The following is a 14,375-nucleotide window of genomic DNA, read 5'->3' on the forward strand; positions in this document are numbered from 1 at the left end:
CGGCGGCCAAACCTCCGGAGGCCGCGGGCGGCAGGCGAGCCTGCAGCAGATCCCGGATCCGGAATTCCCCGCTCAGGACCGGAATCAGGATCGGCCCTGCCCCAAACCGAGGCTGCGAGGAAGGCGAGAACTTGGATTGGGAAATCCCGGAACCCGGATCAACAAACCCTAGAACCCGGAATTTAGATCGGAAAATCCCGGAGCACGGATCGCGGAGCGGACTCTACACGGAGTCCGGAGCCCGGATCGCGACAGCGCCGGACGGGAGGGAGCGATGTCGGGCCGTGGCGCGGGCGGGTTCCCGCTGCCTCCGCTGAGTCCTGGTGGCGGCGCCGTTGCCGCGGCCCTGGGAGCGCCGCCTCCGCCAGCGGGACCCGGCATGCTGCCCGGACCGGCGCTCAGGGGGCCGGGGCCGGCTGGAGGCGTGGGGGGCCCCGGGGCCGCCGCCTTCCGCCCCATGGGCCCCGCGGGCCCCGCCGCGCAGTACCAGGTGAGCGGCGCGGATGGGCGGGCGGCGCCGCGAGCACGCCCGGGGCTGGGGGCGATGGGGGGCCTCGAGTGAGGGCCCCGGGGCAGCCACCTGGACACAGGGCACAGGGGCCCTGCGTGCGGGGTGCGCGGGACACGGTGGAGGGCAAGGCCGGGTGGTGGGGCAGTTGGGGGAGAGGGTACCAGCGACTCGGGTGGAGGGTTTGAAGCGGTTGGGAGGGTCGGAGGCTTTCTTGGAACCGGGATTCTGAGTAACTGAGAGATGGAGGAATCGGAGCTAGTGAGTTGTGAGCGAGTGGGTTGAGAAGTCTGGTGTAGATCTCAGGGTAGGGGGTTCAGGGAAGCACTGAGAAAGTTTTGCAAAAGGCCCTCACTGAGAAACCAGGGTTACCCTGCATTGGCCTTGGTCCCACTCTTGGTCTGCGCTGGGTTTTGGTTTTTTTTTTTTCTAGTTGGGAACTGGCAGAGCTCTAGCTGTCTGAGATGGCTCCCAGCTGCTGAGGAGGAAGAAGGGCCTGGCTTCCCACGGCATGGGAGGTCGAGCATAGAGCAAGGGGATCCCAGCCTGTGCCGGGCAGGGTCTACTCCAGGCCAGGCCCAGGAGCCCTCGCATGGGGTGGCTCTGGGTTCGACCAGAGGTGGTGATGGCCAGGCCTGAGGGAGGCGGAAAGCCCAGCCCACTCTGGGCAGACTCTCTTTTTGGCGCTTGGCCTGGTGTCCTAGTGCCCAGGAGTTGATTAGTCTGCAGAGCGGAGAGGCTCCACCGAGCCCTGCTGGTCTGGGGCTGGAGGAGCCTGCGAGAGTTGCTTCGAAGAGTTCTGTCCTGACCCCTTTGGAGTTTGGCTTCGGAGAGAGAGCTCAGGTTGCAGCTTCAAAGGCCATTGAGAGCCCCCCCCCCCCCCGCCCCGTCCATTATTTCTGGTTGCCCCAGAATGATTGGGAATGGTCCCCATCCTTTTTCCCACTCCCTCTCCACTTTTATTTAGCCTTTAGGTTCTTTCTAACAATGCCATATCCCACCCAACCCATGTGACCCAGCATTTGGCGCACTGGCTTCTTTGCTCATCTCCCAGGGAAGCTGGGCCTTACTCTGTTCCCTGAACTTCATGTCTCCACTAAGATCCTCATAGAATAGGGTATGCATATCTGTCCCCCACCCCAGTTCTGGTCCCTCACTTTCTAAACAGATGCTTAACTGGGGACAGTGATTTTTTTCCTCTTACTCCTCATTCTCCCTCCTCCCTGTAAAAAAAAAAAAAGTGTTTGAGTATTGACAGAGATAGACCTGGTCCCAAGGGCTCCATCTTTCCCATCTTGCTTCCCCCCTTGGGGATTCATGGGTCCAAAGTGATGCTAGCCCCTGGGCCGGCTAGCTGAGGACTGGCCTTGGAGTCTCCCTGTGGGCCTTTGGCCTGAGAAGGATCTAAGGAAGAGATAGGAGCCTCTCCAGTGTCCTCTGCTCGAAACCCGTGGGCAGTGTGGCCTGGGGAAAGCCCCCGGAGAGACCAGGTTCCACAGCCCTGTGTAGGGAGTGCTCTAGGGCCGGTGGCAAGGTCCAGCTGACCGGCTGGGTAGCCCCCAGCTGCTAGGGTTGGGGACCAAAGGGAAGGCACTGAGCCTCTGCTGCCGCAGGCTTCCTGTCCCACCAGCTTTACATCACCTCCTCCTGCTCTTCCAGGGAGGGGGGCGGTGGAGGTCGAAGGGGAGAGGGAGGACCCAGTTCACTCTGGTCGAGTTCAAGGAAGATCCTGCTTGGCCTCTGCAAGTCCATTTGTGTGACTTCCAGGAGATGGGACTTGAGATCTGAGGGGCAAAGGGGTTCCTGTCCGTTAGGGCACATGAGGTGAGCTAGAAGAGCGAGGGTTTCGGGGCCCAAGCTGGGTAAGTAGGGGAGCCCCTGGAAAGAAGGGAAGTGATGACCCACCTCCCGCCACACCATGCTTCTAGCCGTGGATCCTACAACAGAGGAGCTTAAGGAAAACAAGAAATGAAAAAAACAGAACCCAAAGAAACACAGAAATTGTTGGGTTCACTCCAGAGTTCAAAACAGGTTCTGCTCGCGGTGGGGTATGTTCTCTTCGCTCAGGCCGGGCCAGCGGCTCGGAGGCGGGGCGCCGCGTGCTCTCTGGAGGTGGTGGCCTCAGGCCCGGCCACATGCCCCTGCTGTCCTGGGTGGGAGGTAGAGGCCCACGTAGGACGTGGGCTGGTGCCGGGCTGGGGGGAGGGCGCCCTCGCACACTTCCGAGGTTCAGGGCGCTGAGCCAGGCCTACCTAGTTCTGCGGGCAGGAACTCAGAGCCTGGGAAGACCCGACCTGGGTTTGTTTGGTTTTTTTTCCCCCCTCTTGGGTTTTTTATTTTGAAGTGGAGTTACTGGTGCTTCAAAGAGCAGGTGTGGAGCTTGGCAGGACCAAGCTGGGACTTCGTGAGCTGTAACCAACCTTCCCCTGGGCCCCTTCTCTCTCTTGGGGGGGGGCCTGGGGCCTGGGCGAGCCGGGGGCTCTGTGCCTGGGAAGCGGGAGCAGATGTCTGGGAGGAGCCCGTTCCAGGCCCTGCCTGTACCGCGTTGACTTGGGCTTCCTGCTGCCGGAGCACCTGCCTGCGAGGGGTGGGTGGCGACCAGGAGGTTTTGGGGACCGCCCTAGTGAGTAGCTTCCCGGGGACCACAGGAACCTAGCTTGCTCTCTGCACATCCCCCTGCTTCAGTTGTTCCTCCACTCAGGCTCAGGCTCGGGGGGGGAAAATCGGTCCGGGATGTCTGGGGCCTGGACTTGAGGCTGTGGCCACACTGAGTTTTTTTTCTGTAATTTGGCCATGGCTCATTAAGGCTGAGGAACAGGCTTCCACCTTTCAACAGCTCAGATGAATCTTTTCCTGGTGAGGAGAAATTGCAGCAGGGCTCCTGAGGCCCCGGAGCCCCCTGCCTTTAACTCCATTCTCCCAGATGCTTCTACCACCTCTTCCTCCTTTGCCCTTGCCTACATCTCTGGGTCATTTTTCTCCATCTCTGCCTCTGGTCAGGAGTCTGGCCCCCTGTGCTGAGACCATGAGTTCAGTGCCAGATGAAAAAGTAGGGGAAGCATCTCATCTCCACGATACTGGGCCCGGGGGGGGGGGGGGGGGGTCCTCTGATTTGGTGCAAGTCCCCACCCAGCCTGGCTTGGTCGGGTAGTTGTGTGGGTTGCATAATCTGGGCCCTGGGGCCAGCCCCGTGGAGCTGCCAGGGACAGCGTGTGCGTCGCAGAGCTGCCCGACAGGCTTTGCTGAGGGGAGGGGGGCACAGGGCCGGGGGGGCTCCCAGAAATGTTGGGGAGCTGGACCTCGGTGGAAAATCCTTCTAGAGAAGCTGTTTCTGTCACCCAGATTCCTGGTGACCCTATGACTGACCTTGTATCGCAGGATCATCTTACCTCCGTTCTCCAGTTTGGGACTGTGCGGGCTCAGTGAAGGCCCAGGCGGCCCCAGCGGCCAGGTGGTGTGCGGACCACAGACAGAGGCCACCCAGGGGCCACAGCTTTCCTCTTGGGGTCTTCTGGCATCGGGCTGGGGAGCAGGGCAGTAGGGAGGTAGAGAGAAGGGTCCAGGTCTGGGTTGTAAGTAGGGGCCATATGGTGACCAGATGGTCTCTGGACTCTGCCTGAGGCCACCGCCACCAGTCGGGACATGCTCCTGCTGGGGCTTGCTCACCTGCGGGCCCGCTGCCTGACGGGCATGCCAGCCCCTCGGCCCGTCTTCCTCCCCTCGGTCACACCGCTGGGCTGGTGCCCAGAGATGGATGTTGGCGTTTTGCCTACTCCTGTCACCCTGCCTCCGTCCACCCGGCTGTGACCCTGCCCCCGTGCCGTGCTTTTCTCTCTCACTGGGTGGGAGAGCTTGGTGGGGCCACGGGAGGCCGTCTGGAGTGCCTCGTAGCCGGCTGGCCCCAGGGAGCGGGGCATGGCGTGCGGGGGCTGGAAGGCGGTGTGGGGCGCCGAGACACTCCCGCAGGCCGTTCCCTCGCGGCAGGCCTCTCCTCCCACCCCCGGGATTCCGGCAGGCCTCATTTGCTGGCCCCGATGCCAGGGCGGGTGAAGGGGGCAGGGCAGGTGTGGTTTGCATTTCTGCTCTCAGGCATCTGCGCCCCTTTGTTCCCGGCCCTCCGACCTGGCCTCTGCGGTGTGCTTCTTCGGGCCGACCTGGCCCAGGAGAAGGATGGAGAGAATGGGCTATGGGCCCCGTGGGGCCCTGCCGCTGACTTGTGCACCCCCATTGCCTTGCCTCCCCCAGCGGCCTGGTATGTCACCAGGGAGCCGGATGCCCATGGCTGGCTTGCAGGTGGGGCCCCCCGCCGGCTCCCCGTTCGGCACAGCTGCTCCCCTGCGACCTGGCATGCCACCCACCATGATGGACCCATTCCGCAAACGCCTGCTTGTGCCCCAGGCCCAGCCCCCAATGCCCACCCAGCGCCGGGGGTAAGACCGTCCTGTTTCTCCTCCCTCCACCCAGCCCAGCTGTAGTGGTAACAGAGCAGTTCCTTCTGTCCTAAGAGCTCTGATGATTGAGGGGCACTCCTGGTTCTTCTGGGGGCGGGTCCTAGGGGCTGGAGGGGTGGGTGGGGGGTGGTATGTTTGGACCACTGACATCTTAAGTGAGTTTTCATCCTCCCTAGGTTAAAGAGGAGGAAGATGGCAGATAAGGTTCTACCTCAGCGAGTGAGTATGTTGGGCAGGGGCCTAGGAGGCCTGCCCAGTGGCTGGTGGACTGTGGGTGCAGTCAGGCTCCCCCAGTCCTGGGATGGGGGAGCAGGGAGCCTGAGCTGCAGCAGAAACAAGCCGAATTCCTCCCTTCCTCCAGATTCGGGAGCTTGTCCCAGAGTCTCAGGCGTACATGGATCTCTTGGCTTTTGAGCGGAAGCTGGACCAGACCATTGCCCGAAAGCGGATGGAGATCCAAGAGGCCATCAAAAAGCCTCTGACGGTGTGTGTGCAGCCCTGGCCAGCCCTGGGCCTTCCCAGACTTCTCTGCCTCTCCTTGGCCTTGTTTTCTGGAGGCCAAGCATGGGGCTGCGATTTCTCACACTGCAGGATGCAGCCCATTAGTGGAGCATGAACTCAATTCAATGTGGTGGGGTGGTGGGGCCAGCATGGTTTTTTTTTTTTTAAGATTTTATTTATTTATTTGACACAGAGAGACACAGCGAGAGAGGGAACAGAAGCAGGGGGAGTGGGAGAGGGAGAAGCAGGCTTCCCGCTGAGCAGAGAGCCTGATGTGGGACTTGATCCCAGGACCCTGAGATCATGACCTGAGCCGAAGGCAGGCGCTTAACGACTGAGCCACCCAGGCGCCCCTGGGGCCAGCATGTTTTTAACAAAATATAAAATAGAAATTATAATACTTCACAGTAGGGTAGTACTTACCATAGAGGTATCATTTAATGACATTTTGTTTCAGATGTTTATATATGTATGTGGATCGTGGGTTGTGATTTAAAATGTAAACGTTATAGATCGTTATAGATCACGGTCAGAAGTTTGCAGGGCAAGACTAGAGGATAGATAGGGGTAGTTCCTATCTCCCCCCACACCTTTTTAAAAATAATAATCCAGAACAGTCCCCTGAATGATGAAAGCTTCCAGAGACAAGGATACTTTGGGGCCACGATGGGTGTCTGAGTTGCGTTTAAAGTGTGAGCTGGAGACTTCTGATTTGCCCGACAGCACCCTCCATGTCCCTGTCACACCACCAATCCCACTGTGTTGGAATTGTCGGTAGTCCATGTGTCTCCCCCAGAACTGTGAGTTCCTCAGAGTCTGGGACCGGGATTTCTGACTCCTGATTTCCCGTGCCTGACAAGGTGCCTGGCCCCTTGTCTACCCTCAGTATTGATGTGGGAAGATTGGGTAGCATTGTCTTCCAACTTGTCGGCCCACCTCTAGCTGGCTGTCTTTCTCGCTCTTCAGCAAAAACGAAAGCTGCGGATCTATATTTCCAATACGTTCAGTCCCAGCAAGGCAGAAGGCGATACTGCGGGGACCACAGGGCCCCCCGGGGGAACCCCCACAGGGGACAAGGTGGCTTCCTGGGAACTCCGAGTGGAGGGAAAACTGCTGGATGATGTGAGTTGGGAAAGGTGGTGTCTGGAGGGGAGGTGGCCTGTGTGGGGTTGAGACTGGGGTCAGACACGGGGGCACTTCTGGAGAAGTCCTGCCTGAGGGAGAGGGCTCTGCTCAGGCTCACAGCTCCAAGCCAGTTAGAGGTTGGAGGTTGAAGATTTGTTTGCTTGTCACCATAGTTATCCTGAAGGTGGCCGTGAAGCATCTTGAGGAAGGAAGGGGGTACCCCTTTCTAATTCAGTCCTATTGGCTACCAGCGGGGTTGCACCCAGAGCCCTTTCCTGGCCCCCAGTCTCTCCCTGCCCAGTCTCATTGCTTCCTTCAGGGCCCCCGTCTTCAGTACCCCGAGCTTCAGAGTTGAAATAGCCCTCTTGTCGGGGGCTTAGCCTGGGTTAGGTTTGAGAGCCCAGCAGCACCCCCAGCTCACAGCCATGACTGTTCCCCAGCCTAGCAAACAGAAGAGGAAGTTTTCTTCGTTCTTCAAGAGCCTCGTCATTGAGCTGGACAAGGAACTGTACGGGCCTGACAACCACCTGGTGGAGGTGAGAGGCCCCGGGGCACAGGGAGTGCAGGCTGACACGCTGGGGGGGACAGAGGAGGGGCCTTGGTCCCTTGGAGGGCCCAGTGTGTACACCCCTGCCCGCTCCCTTGGTGACGAGGTCTGCTCCCCGCCTCCCTGCCAGTGGCACCGGATGCCCACCACCCAGGAGACTGATGGCTTCCAGGTGAAACGGCCCGGAGACCTCAACGTCAAGTGCACCCTCCTGCTCATGCTGGATCATCAGGTGACATGTGTCTGGGGGAGGGGGGCAGGTTCCTGTTGTAAACCCTCCCTGTCCTGCCCCGTCCTTCCACTTTGGTTTCTCACATGAACACAACCCCACCCCCAACCCCCCCGTCAATTTCCAGCCTCCCCAGTACAAGTTGGACCCCCGACTGGCAAGGCTGCTGGGGGTGCACACACAGACCAGGGCGGCCATCATGCAGGCCCTGTGGCTTTACATCAAACACAACCAACTGCAGGACGGGCACGAGCGCGAGTACATCAACTGCAACCGGTACTTCCGCCAGGTGAGCTGGCCGTCCTCCCCACGTCCTCCCCACGCCTCGCCACCCGGGCCCTACCCTCTGCTCTACAGCCTCGCGGGGCAGGTTCCTGGCCACGTTCTCCACACTGACCCTGGGGTGGTCCACTTCCCTCTGTGCCCTCAAAGGCATCACCAAGCCTTTGGTACTCTCTAGATCTTCAGTTGCGGCCGACTTCGTTTCTCCGAGATTCCCATGAAGCTGGCTGGGTTGCTGCAGCATCCAGACCCCATTGTCATCAACCACGTCATTAGGTAAAAGAGCCTGCCGTGCCCCCCCTTTCCATTTCAGAGCCATTTACCTTTGGCTTGATCTAAAAGCCAAAGAGAAGTAGCCAGTTTGGTTTCTTGCTCCCTGAGCGTGTGCAGGTTCGGCCCAGGTGGGTGGGATGAAAGTAGCTGTGTGCTTACCCTTCTCCTCCTGTGTCCTGCCTATAGCGTAGACCCTAACGATCAGAAGAAGACGGCATGTTACGACATTGATGTGGAGGTAGACGACCCACTCAAGGCCCAGATGAGCAATTTTTTGGCCTCTACCACCAATCAGCAGGAGATTGCCTCCCTTGATGTCAAGGTGGGCCCTCTGCCTCTGCAACCTTCTCTGGGACCCAAGGTGGGGGTGGACAGGCTCTGTTGGGCATTTCTGTACGTGTAACACCTTGGGATGGGATCTGTGAGTCCTTTGGGGTTAGGCCTGGAAATAGGGCTCCCTAAGAGTGGGGTCCAGTCTGACAACATGGACTCCCTTCTCCAGATCCATGAGACCATTGAGTCCATCAACCAGCTGAAGACCCAGAGGGATTTCATGCTCAGCTTTAGCACTGACCCTCAGGACTTCATCCAGGAATGGCTCCGTTCCCAGCGCCGAGACCTCAAGGTGTGGTCCTCATCCTGAGGTTGATCCCATCCTAGGCCCTAGGGGATTTTTACCCCCGTCACTACGTCCACTTCCTGGGGCCCCTTGCGCTGCATACAGCTCTCCTCCTGGCTCTCTGCAGATCATCACTGATGTGATTGGGAATCCCGAGGAGGAGAGACGAGCTGCTTTCTACCACCAGCCCTGGGCCCAGGAAGCAGTGGGGAGGCACATTTTTGCCAAGGTGAGGCTCTGCCCTGTGTGCTCTCTTGAGCTTGTGAGCAGAGGCCTGAGTCACTAGTCTCTCCTCACTCTCTCTCTCCAGGTGCAGCAGCGAAGGCAAGAACTGGAACAGGTGCTGGGAATCCGCTTGACCTAACTGCTCAGGGACCCCCTCCTCTGCCTGGAAGGGGACCACCCTCTGGGGCCAGAGACACACAGGCTAAGGATGGGGTGAGGGGTGTCTCCTGTCACCCTCTGCTCCCCAGCTATAGTTTCATAAATGTAGCGATAGGATTCCTTGTTGCTTGGTCCCCCCAAAGCCTTATACTTATTTTCTACTTCGGCTTTAACTGGGTTCACAAGAGATGCCTCCTCTGCTCCCTGCAGGCCCAAGTCGGTCCGCCGGAGGCTGTTCTTTGACATTGTCACGGAGACCTTTCAGAACCGGGCCCGCTGGCTTGGCTTGTTTACAGACTCCCTTGGGGCCAGTGTCCGACCTGGCTCTGGGGCGCTGGGTCAGGAAGAGGAGCACAGCTCAGGCTCTTCCTAGCCTTTCTAAACCAAAGTTCTTGGCCATTCCTACCAGCCCAGCCTTGCTGCTGGTTTTTCCTTTTCTTTGGGTATTTGCACTATGTGGGAAGCAGGTTTTTCTATGCGGGAACCACTTTTTTTGTACAGGGGTAAGTTGGGGTTTTCAGGGAGCCCTGTTTGGTGCCTCCTTCTGTTTTTTTCTTTCCTCAATCTATGCAAGCGGCTCTGGCCGCCATCTCCTTGGACACCAGGGGGCTGCACCCCAGCTCTTGAGCCCAGGGTGGGAGAGCCTCCTTGGAGGGGACTCCAGTTCTCTAGCAGGGCCTGAGGTACGGGTGTGCGTGCTTGGTGGAGGGCGGGGGGATGGGAGGGGGAGTGGTGGGGAGGACCGTTATTGCCCTTTGGAGCTTGGAGGAGGGTGGACCCCAGGGCTTGGCAAGGGCCACTTCTGGCAGGTTTGGAAATTTCCAAATAAATCCTTGTTTATTGGTGGTACCTGGATCTGGTCATTCAACAGTGTGGCCACGCAGTAACACACTAAAGTCCTTCAGGGCTCGTCCCGCAGAGCTTTATTTGAGGGATCCACCCAAAAGACAAGCACCTCACTTCCAAAGCTTCTTGATAGACATATTTTTCTCACTATCCTTCTGCATGACCTGGAGAGAGAAAGCATTAAGTTACAAACGGAACAACGAACACACACTCTACCCCCCCAGTCGAGAGTCCGTCAGCAAGGGCAGAAAGACAAGCCTCTACCTTGGCTACCGCCATCTCGAAGTCCTCCTGGGTGACGTGGACACGCCGCTCCCGCAGGGCGTACATGCCGGCTTCAGTGCACACCCCCTGGGCAGAGAAAGGAAGCCAGGCACTGTTGCTGTGTCCTGGAACCCACAGCTTTCTGCCGTGGCCCCCTTCTCCTTGGGCCCTCCGATTACCTTCACTTCGGCACCTGATGCCCCAGGCATGAGCTCAGCAATTTTCCGCAGGTTGATCCCCCGGGTCAGGTTCATTTTCCGAGAATGAATCTTCAAAATATCTAGCCGGGCCTAGAGAGGGGACAGAGAGGAAAAGCTTGAGCCCTGTGGCCTACCTCCACAGCCAGAGTCATCCGCAGCTTGGCCCCTCACAAACCTCCTCATTGGGGGGTGGGAATTCAATTTTTCTGTCGATGCGCCCGGGGCGAAGCAGCGCAGAGTCCAGGATGTCAATCCTATTAGTAGCCATGATAACCTGAGTGGAGAAAGGGGGTGGTGGCGGCATCAGCCAAGCCCTTCCTTGGGCTGCACCTCGCCCAGGGCCTTCCCTTGGATGCCACCTCACCTTGATATTCTTGGTGGCCTCAAAGCCATCCAGCTGGTTGAGCAGCTCCAGCATTGTCCGCTGCACCTCACTGTCCCCCCCAGAACCCCCCTCCAGCCGTGAGGAGCCAATGGAGTCAATTTCATCCATGAAGATGATAGATGGAGCGTGTTCTCGTGCCATGACAAACAGCTCCCTCACCATTCTTGCCCCTGTGCAGAGGCCAAGCTGGCGTTAAGGGGGCAATGAGCTCCGTACCCTCACCTCCACCCCCTCACTTCTGCTTGGTTTTCAGGTTTCTAGCCAGAGTTACCTTCCCCAATGAATTTCTGTACCAATTCAGAGCCGGAGACACGAATAAAGGTGCAGTCTGTGTGATGAGCCACAGCCCGGGCCAACAGTGTCTTCCCAGTGCCTGGGGGTCCATATAGCAGCACCCCCTAGAAAGAAACAGCAGGACTCAGGGCAGAAACCAGTCCCCACCTTACACTAGGGAACATTTACCAAGTGCTCGCTTTGGGCTAGGCCCTGTGCTAGATGCTGGGGTATAAGTAACGAACGTCGAGGTCCTTCCTAACGCTTTTCTCAGAGCCACCTCCGTGCCCTGGCAGCACTACCCCCGGCCCCTCTTCCGTGGGGAGGGCCAGTGTAAGTGGCGTCTAGAATGTCCTGACCCCTCCCCTGAGCCCCGTACTCACTTGGGCTGGGGCAGAATGTGCCAGTAACAGCATGACCCTTACACAGAAATCTTGCTTCTCACCTTGGGCTGCGCAATGCCCAGCGCTTCAAAGAGCTCAGGATGCTTGACAGGCAGCTCGATCACTTCTTTGATCTCCTTAATCTGCTTGTCCAGTCCACCGATCATCTCATAGGTTGAATCTGGCACCTTCTCCACCATCATCAGTGACACTAGTGGGTCTACCTTGTTGGGCAAGATCTTGTGCAGAGTGTAGCTGTCGTTTCTTAGAGCCACCCGGCAGTTGGGTGTCACCTGGCCGAGGGGAGAGTTTCAGGAAGTGGTGTGGTGAGAGCTAAGCCCAACCTCCCACCTCACCTGCTGCACTCACGTCGTTGATGTCGATGTTCTTGTCCACATCTACGACAAACTTGCCTTCAGGATGCACCTAAAGAAACGAGGGCTCATTACCTTTCCTGACAGCCACTGAACCACCCACCTCGCCCAGAAAGACCCATGAGCCCTAAAATAACAGAACAGTGTCCCGGCAAGACTACACACAGATGCATGGGAACGCACCAGGCATTAGGCTGCTCCCTGGGGGTCATGGTGCCTTTACCTTAACCAACACTTTTTTCTTATCCATGGCCCGGACTACTTCCCCCACATAGGAGCCCTGCTCCTGCAGCAGCTGTAGCTCTTCCCGCAGTAGGCGAACTGGATGGGAAAGAGACAAAACGGTCACCCAGCTTCTTTGGTGTCCCCTCTCCTACGACTCAATTCAATAGGCATGAATGAAGCACCATTCTGAAGTTTTAGAAGACCACAAAAATAAAGTCAGAATTTAGGTCTCTAAAGGGATAACAATGCAGCTCGGGAGAGGCATGCATGTGAACAACCATGTAACAGTGCAAAGCATAACCTTAGACTCTGAGAAATAAGCACCAAACATGAAGTCTCAATTTAGGGAGATTCGAACAGTCAGACCTCGGACAGACTGCCCAAATGCAGCCTTCCCATCTTTCCCTCCTCACCTTTTGCATTAAGCTCATTCCTCTGTGCCTGCAGCCTCCGGAGATTTTGGCTCTTATCATTTACAATCAGCTATGGAGGACAAGAAACAGAGCAGAAAACACTAGGAGGTTAAGCTCTTGGCCAAGATCCTCACAGGCTGGTATGAGCTGAGTGACAGAAGAGCAGAGGGCACCTGCATGTTCCAGATTGTGCAATAGGATTCTAAAGACCCTGTCCTTTCTTCTAAGAGTCCCTCTGGGGCCTAGGGCAGCCATCAAAAAAGGCTAGTTGTCCTAACACACTGGTCCAGAAATAACAAGCCCTAATGGAGAAAAGTTACCGCTGCCTCACATAGTCAATTTCTTTCGAGACAATGACACGGTAGAGTGGGAAGATCACTGAGTCAAAAGCCTAAGTTCTAACCCCACTGCTGCCAATTAACAGGTAGGTGAAACTAAGGAACGCCTTTAAAAGGTCAAGATCTCTTACCAAACCATAAGTAGATACAGCGTCACCTACCCTGCCTCTTTTCTGGACTCTTGTGAAGAACAAATGACATCACTTATAAGAGCACTTCAAAGATGATAAACCTAATATGATAGCTACAAATGTACCAGGAGTTTAGAAATCACTCTTGTGACTTTCCTTCATCCGATTTACATATTTTCCTTATTGCTGGGGTCCCTGCTCCCTCTTTAGGCTAGAGGACTGGATTGCCCAATTCCTTTTCATTCAGTCCCATGGAATCATTGTGCAGACCCGGCAATTCTGTCTGCCCTCCCACTCTCACCCTGCCCCAGCCCCAGTGTGCTAAATCTCATCTGAACCTTCGTGTTCCCTTATAAAACAAACCCTCACATTCAGACTTCTAGACGAATGGCATTTGGCTAAGAGTACCTTTTAGGTTAAAATTTGACTCTTCAGAATGGGTAATAAACTCTGAATACTGATTACCTTCAAAGCAGTAGGAGTTGAGAGAAACAAGAGACTTAACTTCACATACTTCCTATGGGTGACCGGTTACTTCTACTGCACCCCCAATGGAATAATGTGGATTTATAGAAACATACTCATTCAATCCTTCATCCCTCTTCTAGCTGCCTCTGGACCTCTGGAGTCCGTCCTCACCTGGAGTTCTTCAATCTTGGACAGATAATACTGGCGGAGTCCACTGCCTGCCTTCCCCTCTTCCAGCTCCATCTGAAAACACAGTGTAATTATTAAACAGGCCAAAAAAAACCGCAAGGGAAATACCCACTTCCAGCTTGGACTTTGGAGGAATAAGATTTGGGTTCGAATGCCCCAGTCCATCTCTTTAGAACCCTCCGCTTCCCCGTGACTAAACTAAAAGCAGAATGAGAGGCGCCTGGGTGGTTCAGTTGGTTAAAGGACTGCCTTCGGCTCAGGTCATGATCCTGGAGTCCCGGGATCGAGTCCCGCGTCGGGCTCCCTGCTCGGCAGGGAGTCTGCTTCTCCCTCTGACCCTCCTCCCTCTCATGTGCTCTCTCTCATTCTCTCTCTCTCAAATAAATAAATAAAATCTTAAAAAAAAAATAAAAATAAAAGCAGAATGAGAATGCCGCCTACCTCCTAAGACTTTCAGGAGAATCAAGAGACAATATACACGGGAGCGCTTTGTCGCGAGTCAAGCGATGTAAAAACCCGAGGTATCATTACTCGAGGCGGAGCCACCATTAGGGACCGGGCCCTACCTCCTGCGACTCGCGGACGGGCCGGTTCCCGCTCCCATCGTTCCCCTCACTCTCTCCGCTTCCACGGTGTCTTCCCCCCTCGGCCCTGCTCTGACCCGCCGGGGGCGGCGCTGACACAGCAGATCCGGTCCCAGGCAGGGCCCAGTCTGGATTGGCCCACCCACCCCCGACCCACCCAACCCACCCGACCCTCTTGCCCCGGCCAGCGGCCCACCTCAGATCACGCCTGCTTGTCATCGAGCCCCCGTTCCCGCCCGGCCGCCGCAGGCGCCATACCTGCTCCGGCCCGTCAAGCGCCATCTTCCTTCTCTCACGGAGACCGCCGGCATCCGAGCCGCCTTGGCGCGCAGGCGCAAAAGCAAGGGCTTAGGGTCCAGCGACACTAGCAGAGAAGAATTCCG

The 14,375-nt window shown here is 57.0% G+C and overlaps 2 protein-coding genes across 3 annotated transcripts; one reads left to right on the forward strand and one right to left on the reverse strand.

The window, feature by feature from the left end:
- SMARCD2 (SWI/SNF related, matrix associated, actin dependent regulator of chromatin, subfamily d, member 2) lies at window positions 1-9,768 on the forward strand. Its single transcript, XM_035026298.1, has 13 exons — window positions 1-490; window positions 4,754-4,938; window positions 5,136-5,178; window positions 5,321-5,443; window positions 6,427-6,582; window positions 7,026-7,121; window positions 7,263-7,364; window positions 7,489-7,650; window positions 7,822-7,919; window positions 8,103-8,238; window positions 8,419-8,541; window positions 8,663-8,764; window positions 8,846-9,768. Exons 1-13 carry the CDS (start codon window positions 275-277, stop codon window positions 8,897-8,899), a joined length of 1,596 nt encoding a protein of 531 aa, XP_034882189.1. The 5' UTR covers window positions 1-274; the 3' UTR covers window positions 8,900-9,768.
- Window positions 9,769-9,819: 51 nt separating this feature from the next.
- Window positions 9,820-14,361, reverse strand: PSMC5 (proteasome 26S subunit, ATPase 5). Of its 2 annotated transcripts, none has more exons than XM_035026300.1 (12): window positions 14,251-14,361; window positions 13,391-13,462; window positions 12,283-12,352; window positions 11,868-11,965; window positions 11,640-11,696; window positions 11,333-11,563; window positions 10,886-11,012; window positions 10,594-10,784; window positions 10,405-10,503; window positions 10,209-10,319; window positions 10,030-10,116; window positions 9,820-9,929 (listed from the first exon to the last, which is right to left on the reverse strand). In XM_035026300.1, the coding sequence occupies exons 1-12, from the start codon at window positions 14,272-14,274 to the stop codon at window positions 9,876-9,878; spliced, it is 1,221 nt and encodes a 406-aa protein (XP_034882191.1). In that variant the 5' UTR covers window positions 14,275-14,361; the 3' UTR covers window positions 9,820-9,875. The 2 variants fall into 2 exon arrangements, with proteins under 2 accessions (XP_034882191.1, XP_034882192.1); XM_035026301.1 differs by lacking the exon at window positions 14,251-14,361 and adding an exon at window positions 13,850-13,982.
- Window positions 14,362-14,375: the final 14 nt, after the last annotated feature.

The sequence above is a fragment of the Mirounga leonina genome, unplaced genomic scaffold (assembly GCF_011800145.1).
Source record: "Mirounga leonina isolate KUSES-001 unplaced genomic scaffold, KU_Mleo_1.0 Mir_197, whole genome shotgun sequence".
NCBI lineage: Eukaryota > Metazoa > Chordata > Mammalia > Carnivora > Phocidae > Mirounga > Mirounga leonina.

What these genes read in the sequence shown, in the direction of transcription:
- SMARCD2 (XM_035026298.1), top strand. Translation starts at nt 275, where the DNA reads ATGTCGGGCCGTGGCGCGGGCGGGTTCCCGCTGCCTCCGCTGAGTCCT. An exon ending in CTGACAACCACCTGGTGGAG is followed by an intron (nt 7,122 to 7,262) that starts GTGAGAGGCCCC and finishes CCTCCCTGCCAG; the next exon opens with TGGCACCGGATGCCCACCAC. An exon ending in GTCATCAACCACGTCATTAG is followed by an intron (nt 7,920 to 8,102) that starts GTAAAAGAGCCT and finishes TCCTGCCTATAG; the next exon opens with CGTAGACCCTAACGATCAGA.
- PSMC5 (XM_035026300.1), bottom strand. Translation starts at nt 14,274, where the DNA reads ATGGCGCTTGACGGGCCGGAGCAG. An exon ending in GAATGAGCTTAATGCAAAAG is followed by an intron (nt 11,966 to 12,282) that starts GTGAGGAGGGAA and finishes TTTCCCATCCAG; the next exon opens with TTCGCCTACTGCGGGAAGAG. An exon ending in TCCCACCCCCCAATGAGGAG is followed by an intron (nt 10,320 to 10,404) that starts GTTTGTGAGGGG and finishes TCCCCTCTCTAG; the next exon opens with GCCCGGCTAGATATTTTGAA.